At 38.5% G+C, this 9,914-nt stretch overlaps 1 protein-coding gene across 2 annotated transcripts; it reads left to right on the top strand.

Moving 5' to 3' along the window:
- The first annotated feature begins 230 nt into the window (after positions 1-230).
- Positions 231-9,574, top strand: LOC307033894 (isoaspartyl peptidase/L-asparaginase-like). 2 transcript variants are annotated; one of them, XM_079672531.1, is made up of 7 exons: positions 231-277; positions 4,121-4,316; positions 5,023-5,165; positions 5,919-6,073; positions 6,436-6,557; positions 7,058-7,168; positions 7,752-9,574. In XM_079672531.1, exons 2-7 carry the CDS (start codon positions 4,130-4,132, stop codon positions 7,973-7,975), a joined length of 942 nt encoding a protein of 313 aa, XP_079528657.1. In that variant the 5' UTR covers positions 231-277; positions 4,121-4,129; the 3' UTR covers positions 7,976-9,574. The 2 variants fall into 2 exon arrangements, with proteins under 2 accessions (XP_079528657.1, XP_079528656.1); XM_079672530.1 differs by lacking the exon at positions 231-277 and having other exon boundaries at positions 3,906-4,316.
- Positions 9,575-9,914: the final 340 nt, after the last annotated feature.

The following is a 9,914-nucleotide window of genomic DNA, read 5'->3' as shown; positions in this document are numbered from 1 at the left end:
TTCTGACTTTTCTACATCCAACACACAGGTTTATCATTACTTTGAGAAAAAAAGATTATAAATGTTCCCCTTTTAGAAGTGTAGTTACTGTATGATCATTTGTTCTGGAAATGTCATTTTAGAGCCTGAGACCTGAAAAACAGGCTTGGGGCTTGACAGGTTAGAGCAGGGGTGCCCAACCTTTTTTGAACCGAGAGCTACTTTTAAAGTTGCCAGTCTGCCAAGATCTACCAGTCCAAATAGAGAGGCGTAACCATTACTGACAGCCTACTACCAGGTAAATACACACTTCTACTTGTATAAAACTGACTTTTGTACGATGAATACTTCATAAAATACTGCAGATCCTTTATCTTACCTCTTTCTAATCTACACACATACAAGTATTTAACTGAAGCTATACAACAGTGTTGTTGATACAGAGTTGGAGTTTATTCACACGTCACATACTACAGTGGGTAATGTTTTCAAGAAACATTGAACAGTGCTGCCACATATGACAAAATGAATAGAATCAAACCCTTTTTTTGTTGCATTTTAGTAGAGTATACAAAGAAATGCCTTTAAAATAGGATGCAAGCAACACTAGTTTCTTAACCAGAATTGATAATAGACTATAATCAATTTAAACAGAACAGATCTTAATGTTTGAATTCTTATACTATTTTGTACAATAATTATAATGAATAAGTTCAAACAAACTAAAACGTACAGCTGATTAATAACGGTACCTAACTTGAGTTTTTATTATATCAAACACCTGTTGAAATGCTACTGTTATTTTTACTGTCCCCCAAAAGCCCGTCGGCAGCCTCCAGGAATGCTTCTTTCACAACTTCGCCGTCTTTGAAAGACTTCATGTGTTTAGCAAGAACGTGACTGACACGATAAGATGCTATGGTAGCAGCCTTGCTCTTGTTGTTGGGCCTGGTGAAAATGAACTGCTGTGCATTTAGTTGTCCTTTCAGGTCCCTCCCCTTTTGGGAACGTAGGGCAGAATTAGGAGGGAATTCCGTCTCGTGGCGTTTGTGCACTGTTTTGAAATACCGCTCCTAAATTACCCTTCTTCGATAAAGCCACGCTCGCACTGCAGATGAGACAGATGGACTTTGAATTGGAATAGATAACAAAATAATCATCCACCCACTCGGAGTAAAAATTATATATTTTGGGCTTGTTTGCTCCTGCAAAACTGTAATTGCAGTCTTGTGTGTGCGGACTATCACTTCCGTTGACACTAGAGATGGGCGAGTCCTGATTCATCCGGATCATTAACCCGGATCCTAGAGATGAGCTGGTCGTGACGAGTCTCCCCTCTCCATTAACCCGAGTCCTTTGAGTCCTACACCTGGTGTGACGTACAAATTAAAACTATCAATTGCGTCACTCGCTACTCTCTTTATAACATGTAAAATAACATTACAACGTACCCCAGTCCATCTGCCTACACTTTAGCAAGTAGGATAGCTTCCAGAAGTTATCGTTTGGCTCAGGGGAGGGGACGCGGATCAGTGAAACTTCCTGCAGACTCGTGGGGACTCAGAGCCACGGGAGCCGGGATATATATTCAGTAGGAAAATAAAACGAATGGATTATAATTAAAGGTTACGATAACATAATGCCTACAGTATTGTTTGCGCTCTTAAAGTGGTATAACACTTTAAAATCTGCTGACTTAACATCTTGAAAATGAAATTACTTAGCAGACATTTATTTAAATGCCATTACTGTAATTGAAAATCCTACCTCTTGATATATGGGGATGGATCTGCCATGTTTAAGGGCTAAACCCCCTAAAACGTAAAAATGTATCACTAAGTTGGAATTAAGTTGGAGCTATATAAGTTCACATGGAAATGTAATAACCGAATAACAGATAATAATGTGGGTTTATGCCTTAATTGGCATTCAAGCAGTACAAAAATAAAATGAGGTTCAGTTTATAAGATGACTCCTTTAAATCTCCTTAAATCTATGGCATACATTTTCTAACCACCCCTTCAACTTTCTTTATACATTTTTACATTCATATTTAGGAGCGACAATGAAATTATAGGGAAATGTATGGAATTGTAACCTTTAAAAAAGAATGCAATCAATTGTATAGTGTTTAGTTTAACCATTATTTCAGCAAGTCAATGAGCAATCAACAAAATGTCTAAAGAGCCATTTTCCAGTATTGTATCTGAAACCATTCACAGTAAGAGTGTTTGCACCCTCCTCTTCCTCCCCCTCCCCCCTCCCACCACTCATTGCGCGGGAGAATGACACCCTTTTTTGTCTTCCTCACCCTCCCTCCCTCTCTCTCTCTCTCTCTCTCTCTCTCTCTCTCTCCCACCTCTTCCATCTGTCCTTCCTTTTTATCACACACACACACATTTTAACACATTTGCTTTATTGGAGTATTGTTAGAAACAGAATTGGGGAAAAACTTATATCTGAAATATCTAAGAATTACTGAAGAAAGACATTTGATTATGCATTATTTTTCTGAAATCTGAAGGGTCATACACACTGTGTGGATAGTACAACTAGCTGGATTTGTATTTCAGCACCATGGTCAGCTCTCTGAGCATCAGTTTAAATGCAATGAGAGAGCCCACATGTAGAGAGGGGCAGCAGCTGCATGTCTGGCTATAGGTGCATGCAGCATGACAGTAAAAACTTTAAAAAGACAACCAGACATTTAATCATCATCATATAACACCATGCAAACCAACGACATTCCCTGTCAATTACAATTGCAAGGCTTGAATGGGCTGCTCAACAGCTTTCACCCAAATGAGGGTTCCTATTCAATGCAGTAAAATAAATGATAAAGAAAAAAAGCAATGTTTGGAAATGAGCTTTTTTGTGCATGCCATGACGAGTTTTATGTGCAGATATGTTCAGATGACAAGGCCTTTAGTAAAGGGCGGTTTGGTAGAAGTTGCCTTGTGGTTACACTTGACTAGAGTACTGTATTTGGCATGATACTTGCACTTGAACACAACCGGAAAAAGTTTCAAAATCGAGTTTAGTGTGAAATGTGTGTTGTGAACATAGACTGTATAAGGTTGTCAAAGATGTTCAACTGAGAGGCAATCATTTAAGCTTTTTTAGTTGCAGGTTTAATATGTGCAATAAGTTCATTTCAATAACTTTTGCAATAAACATTGAACCAGTCCGGCCCTCGACTAGTACCGTTTATTTTTATTTTGGCCCACTGTGTATTTGAGTTTGACATCCCTGGCCTACATGCACAGAATATACAAATGACACCCTGAATACAAGACAGCGAACAAGCAAGGAAGGTGCTCCTTTCTTACCAAAATATCGCTGAGGAGTGGTAAAGCTCAGGAATTCAATATAATTTCCGGGATATGGGAATCACACTTTCAAAATAAAATACAACTAACATGCAGCATTATTGAAACATGTCTTAGGAACTATTATGCGATTTAGGCAAATGTTTCCATGATATCTTTGTTATAAGGCATAGTTTTCTTTTAATTACAAGCTTTTTTCAAAAGTCTAAATTATTTTAATTTTGGGATGCTTGCTTCAACACATGCCAATCCAATCCAAATAATAGACTTCAAAAACATGAGAAACAAGCAATATGTCAATTGATAGTTGTAGAAAGTCTGGTAACATGTATCTGCAGACTGCAATTTAGTGAAGCAACACAAGTTATGTAATCTAATCATTAAATATTGTAATAAATGAAGGCTGTATTATTTCTCTGAATTTCCAGTTATTCATCACAAAACGAGAACAAAAAAAAGTAAGACAAATGCCAAAGGCTAAATCAAAGCAAGTTATACATTGAAATGGCTTTATACAATGCATTTAAAGAAAAATGCCATAATGCAATATTTTTGACCGATGTATCCTTCTTTTAATGGCCTGTTGTTTACCAGCAAGATACCTTATCCAATTGTAATCTCTAAACAATGACAACTAAATAAAATCTCGATAGTCAGACTTTATTCTGCCCTAAAGATGAACCAGAAATGTGGACAGAGGGAAACTGAGTCAGTTTTGCAGGACACTAATCACATCATATTAAAATTGTCCATTTATGTTACATGTAGCTCCTTTAATATTTAACATCCTGTGTTATCTCTTTCCTGCCCAGGTGAATGACATGTTGCCAGTTGTAGTGGTACATGGGGGGGCGGGTCTTATCCTGAAGGAACGGTCAGAACTGGCCAGTGCGGGGGTTTGCTCTGCCGCCCGAGCGGGGTACACCATCCTCCGGGGAGGGGGCAGCAGCATGGACGCTGTGGTGGAGGCTGTCAGCAACATGGAGAATAACCCCTGTTTCAATGCAGGTAATGATACAGATCTACTCTGTTATTAAATACATGCAGCATAATGGCATCCTTCTTACACATACTGCATTTATACATATCCTCATCTGTATATACCATATAAATACAAATCTGTAAAAAAATCACTATCACTGCATTTATTAATTTTGTTAAGTTGGTTTGGTAAATGTTCTATACCTTAAATGTGAAATCTATTTACTCATATTTGTTTTTGTACATTAACATGTAGTACTGTTCCATTAAATGTCTTATATGTATTTAAAAACCCGTAATAGCAAAGTAGAAATACACTGTATGAACACATGCAAATACTTACACATCTGAAAATATTTACTCAAAAAATGACCCTAAATGCAATTCTTATTCTTTATCAGTTTGTTACATTTAAGATAACTTGACTTATTTTATTACTTTAACAACTGCTGTTGATGAAAATTTGATCAATTTAGGAATCTGGGGGATTATTTGGGTTCAAAATGGGGTGTAACAATAAACATTTAAAGTGGTAATATGGTAATAACTGCCCCTAACTAGCACCACGAACACTTTACACTTGTAAAAATATGTGGAACTCCTACGGATAAATTGCCGTTTAATATGTGGATCACATGCTGTACATACTGCCAGGATTATTTACATAAAAGATAAGGATTATTATTCCACAAAGGCATACCTCTATACAAACATTTCTCAAATTGTGTTTCAGGGTGTGGGTCAGTGCTGAACATTAAAGGAGAGGTGGAGATGGATGCCATTGTGATGGATGGGTTAACTCTGGGTAGTGGTGCTGTGTCTGCTGTACGCAACATCGCCAACCCCATCCAGCTGGCAAGACTGGTCATGGACAAGGTGTGTACCTTTAAATATGGAATGGTTATAGCATAGACTTGGGATTTGTAAATCGAAAGTAGGAAGAAGTAAGGGTTTGGGAGGGTTACGTTAAAAATGTATTGCATTATAATGACTAATTACCTGTGAAAAAGTATAATTAGTAACCTAATCTAAGTATCACAGTATGTTAGTAATGTAACGTAATTCATTTCCTTTACTATTGGATTTCCTCAATGCAAATAAATTAATGAGAATACAAATATACAAAATTTAAACTTAAAGGGTCCCTATTATGCTTATGTTCAGGTTCATATTTGTATGTTTTGTCTCTACTGTGACATGTCACCATGCTTTAATGTTCAAAAAGCTCTTTATTTTTCTCATACTGCCTGTCTGAAACCAGAGCCCAGTCTGCTCTGATTGGTTAGCTGTCCAGCTCTGTTATGAATGGTCGAGCAATTAGAGATTTCCCAACGCTGAGCCTATCATGCATAATGTGTTACAGCACTAGCCAATAGAAGCACAAGTGTTACATAGTGATATCACTGTGTCACAGAAGTAAACATAGGAGTCCAATGGAGCTGGGGGGGGGGGGGGGGGAGAGAGAGTGTGGGAGAGAAACTCCCTCTGGAGGAAATTTGGGATGTTAGCCTTTGCAGACCATTTACATGTACAAAAACCTATATAGCATACTACGGGGAAGGGAAAACCCCAACGAGCATAATACTGTCAGGCCTCTTTAAGGATGTGACCTTTGATTATTAATTTCAGACAAGTCACTCATTTCTGACAGCAGAGGGGGCCAGTCAGTTCGCCCGGTCCATGGGGGTCCCCGAGGTGTCCCCTGTGTCCCTCATTACTGAGTACTCCCGCGTGCGCTGGGCAAAGAACCTGATGCCTGATGCCAACCTTGTGGAGAGCCAATGGTGAGTCACCACGTCTTCAGGCTTATTAGCATTTGTTAGTATTGATTATGTATGGAAAATTCAAAACTGAAAAAAAAAAAAATAGGGGTAAAAACAAAATGTTCCCCTTTTTTCACTGGATGTCTTCATGTGAATTAAAATAATTTATATCAGCAAACTGATGAACTCAACATTCTTTTTAATATGATATATATTAATAATATGATTGTGGTTTATTTATGCCAATTAAAAAAAATGATTTTATGTTTTCTTTCTCTGTGTCCTTTTTATTGAGTTCACGTCTGCAGTGATTATAAACGTTTTATTAAAAAAAAATGTTTTAAAGGAAACTTTTTGCTGTTCCTTTATGTTTTCTCGTGCAGGGGGAAGATGGGCACAGTTGGAGCAGTGGCGGTGGATTCGCAGGGCAACATCGCCTGCGCCACCTCCACCGGGGGGACTCTGAACAAGATGGAGGGCCGGGTCGGCGACACACCCTGCATAGGTTAGTCCTCACACTAACCGTCTGGAGTTAACCTTTAAGAGCGAGCACGAGATCTATTGACATCAATATCGCACCAAACAGATTGGAAGCTGTTTTTTTTAGACTAATAGTTCTCCAGCAGATGACCTTTGACCTTCAGAAGTTGTTTGTTAGTTAGTGAAAAATGTCTACTTAATCCATTATTGACTATGAGCTTTGTGTCTGATAACCTATTGTTCAATACTGCTGACACATGTTGCATTGGGATTATTCTGTAGACAACACGTCCAGTTGTCCGTGGGTCAAATTTGACCCGTTGCTAAATAATTTTACATCAGTGTCACAGAGTTTCAGAGGTGATTAATAAACAGCTTCAGGTGGATTTTGGCCTCTTCAGACATGTCTAGCTTACTATACTGTCACAACCGCTTGACAATCATTCGTTGCAATGAGATGAAAATTACAAAATGCATCTAAAGAAAACGTAAAAGTGATTTTTTCCCCTCAAATTGTCCCTGCAGGGTCTGGAGGTTACGCTGACGACCAGGTAGGGGCAGTGTCGACCACAGGCCACGGAGAACCCATCATGAAGGTGACTCTGGCCAGACTCATCCTCTTCCACATGGAGCAAGGTAACACACTCTGGATTTCTGCAGTGACGAAAGAGTGGCTATAACCAAGCAATTTCTGCAAATAATTAAATTAGTGTATGGCTTAAATTACTGCTCTGGTCAGGGATTGTAAATTGCTTAAAAAACAAAACATGAGGGCTATGGTTTCATTTTAACATTAGGAAGGACAAATATAAAGTGGGGAGTGTGGGGCTCCTTCACTGGGAAATATATAAGGTTTAACTCTTCATTTGCTGTTTTCTGATTGGTTTATGCACCAATTCATGGTGGAAACATCTTTATTTATGTCCTTTTGATTCAAATCTATGACATGTTTTTAATTAATTATGGTTAGGCTCTAGGAAATGTTTTATCAAATATTATTGTTGCCACATACACAAGAAACATCTTGCAAACATATTTGTTGTAGGGCAGTTTTATTACAAAAGTACAAAACAACACCATCATATCTCTCTTAGGTGTTTTGATCTCCACTCCACTCTTTCTATGGTTGTTACGCTGATGTACACTAGTTGACCCCTGACCTGTTAATGAGCTCTTCTACCTGATTCAGAACCTTTTTTCCTCTCTCCTCTGCTCTCAGGTCAGTCCGTGGAGGATGCCAGTGATTTAGGCCTGGCCTACATGAAGTCCAGAGTCAGTGGTCTGGGGGGGGTTGTGTCGGTGGACCCTCAGGGCCGCTGGGCTGCTCGCTTCTCCACCAAGCAGATGTCCTGGGCTGCAGCGCAGACAGAGATCCTGCACTACGGCCTGTATGCTGGGGAGCACTTCACCCAGAGCCTTGGGGGGCCAGCACAGCACATATAGCTTCTAAATCTTTAGGCTGAGCATGAACTGAATCAACAATATTTTAACTTTAACATTATGAATAATAGTATATTTCAGTATTGATTAATATTTTTTATAAATATTTGTAATCTTTTATTTTGTGATAATACTCAGTGAAAATGGAAAGCTACAATTGGGGTAATCATCTCATCATCTAAATCATCTTCTCTTTCAATATGAAATGTTCGCCATGCAGCAGTGACAATAACTGCAGTTCACCCAATGGCCACTTGAGGCGGTCTCCAAAACAGAGCGATCTGCATAGACCTCCATGTAAAGAAGCTAAACTTTAGAGCAGAAATAGCCTGGGGCCAAACATGGTTTTGGCATCTAAAGCTAATGAAGAGTTTTTTTATTTAACTCTTGCACACCGTCCAGTTGCACTCAAGTATTAACTGATGAAAATGTTGCGGTCAAAATATGATATCCCATGCTTACCTCAAGATCATTTCTTCAAATTTGACCCAACTGTCCACCAGACTCAAGGATTATCTGATTTGAATATTGCGGTCAAAGATCAAGGTAACTGTTGCGTCACAAATCATGTCTTTGGCCATAGCAAGAATCAAGAATTAATACATGTAATATTAGAGTTTCCTTCAAATGTCTTGTGGTGACATTTTAGACCAATACATTTAGACTAATACTTGGCTGGTTGGCTTACAAGTTACAACCACAAAGTGTTAATTCCAGTGTTCTGCATGGTCATGTGTTATAAAGTCTTATAATAATTCTGTTTCCAAATAGGCTTTTGCCAACATCATGCCTTTTATCATGGAAGAATGTGAGTGTTTCTTACCTGACCTATCTGGTATAATGACGTATACTTTTAAATAGCTATGGCTCAGTGGCTAATCTACCAATCTGAGGGTGAGTGGTTCGATAGCCAGCCCTAACATGTCAAAGTGTTCTTGAGCAACATACTAAACCCCATCCAAAATGGCTCCTGAAGGCATTTCAACAGTAGTGACGGAAATGTAAGTAGCTTGGTTTAAAAGCTAAAGGACATCATGTGAAGTCATTTGTATTTTTTAACGACAGAGTATTCATGGGAGGTTTTTGTACTGTAAGGTGAATCGTTACCATCACTCCAGCATTTGAACCAGAGCTTGATCATGCACAAACAAAGTTTAGGTACATTATGTATCTAGTGTGAATGGAGATTCTTAACTGGATACTTGCACTTACAGCCTTGGTGAAGAACAAGCAGTGTTGCCCATAAAAGCAGCATCTTGATATTGTATTTTGTTAGAGAACTCTTTGGTATTTGAGTGGTTTTAAAGTAGAAGTCACATGGTCACGAGTATGTACGTCAAAGTGTGAAATGCATCTGATAGGTTTTCACGTAATAAAGGTTCAAAGTTGCTCTTCCTGTAACACTGGTCCCTCCCTAGTCTTTTTGAAGCATATCTCTTTATTCTTCCCCATTCACCAAAGGCATTTGAGTACTTTCAATAAAGATTAGAGGTAGCATATTGCCTATGCAGTTATACTTGAATATATCGTAAACCTTAAGTGACAGTATTGGACAACACATGAAATGATAATAAATACAACTGAGGAAACTACAAGGTACCATAATACAGTTTTAAACTGCCTAGATCAGTCTGACAACCTTTCTAAAATCTGATCCAATTCACATCACTTAGAGCACTATTGGATTGGCAGCCTCTCCACATTAATGATATTGCCTACATGTTCATCTGCTTGTGCTCTGCTTGTGTATGAAAAACAAGCTAAGGATTTACAAAGATGTTTTCTGATGCTATATATTTAAGGAATGATTTTGTCGGAAGTTGTGTTTGACAAAAACAGTGCAGTTTACTCACATGATCAAGGCATGTTGGCGCTCCTTGTCGGCATATTGAAGGCTAAGCCACTAGGCTGCGACTGCACTGCATATTTGTTACATCATTTA

The sequence above is a fragment of the Notothenia rossii genome (assembly GCF_949606895.1).
Source record: "Notothenia rossii genome assembly, chromosome: 3".
Lineage (NCBI taxonomy): Eukaryota > Metazoa > Chordata > Actinopteri > Perciformes > Nototheniidae > Notothenia > Notothenia rossii.
The sequence above is the reverse complement of the archived record's forward strand: the minus strand, read 5'-3'. Positions and strand labels throughout refer to the sequence as shown.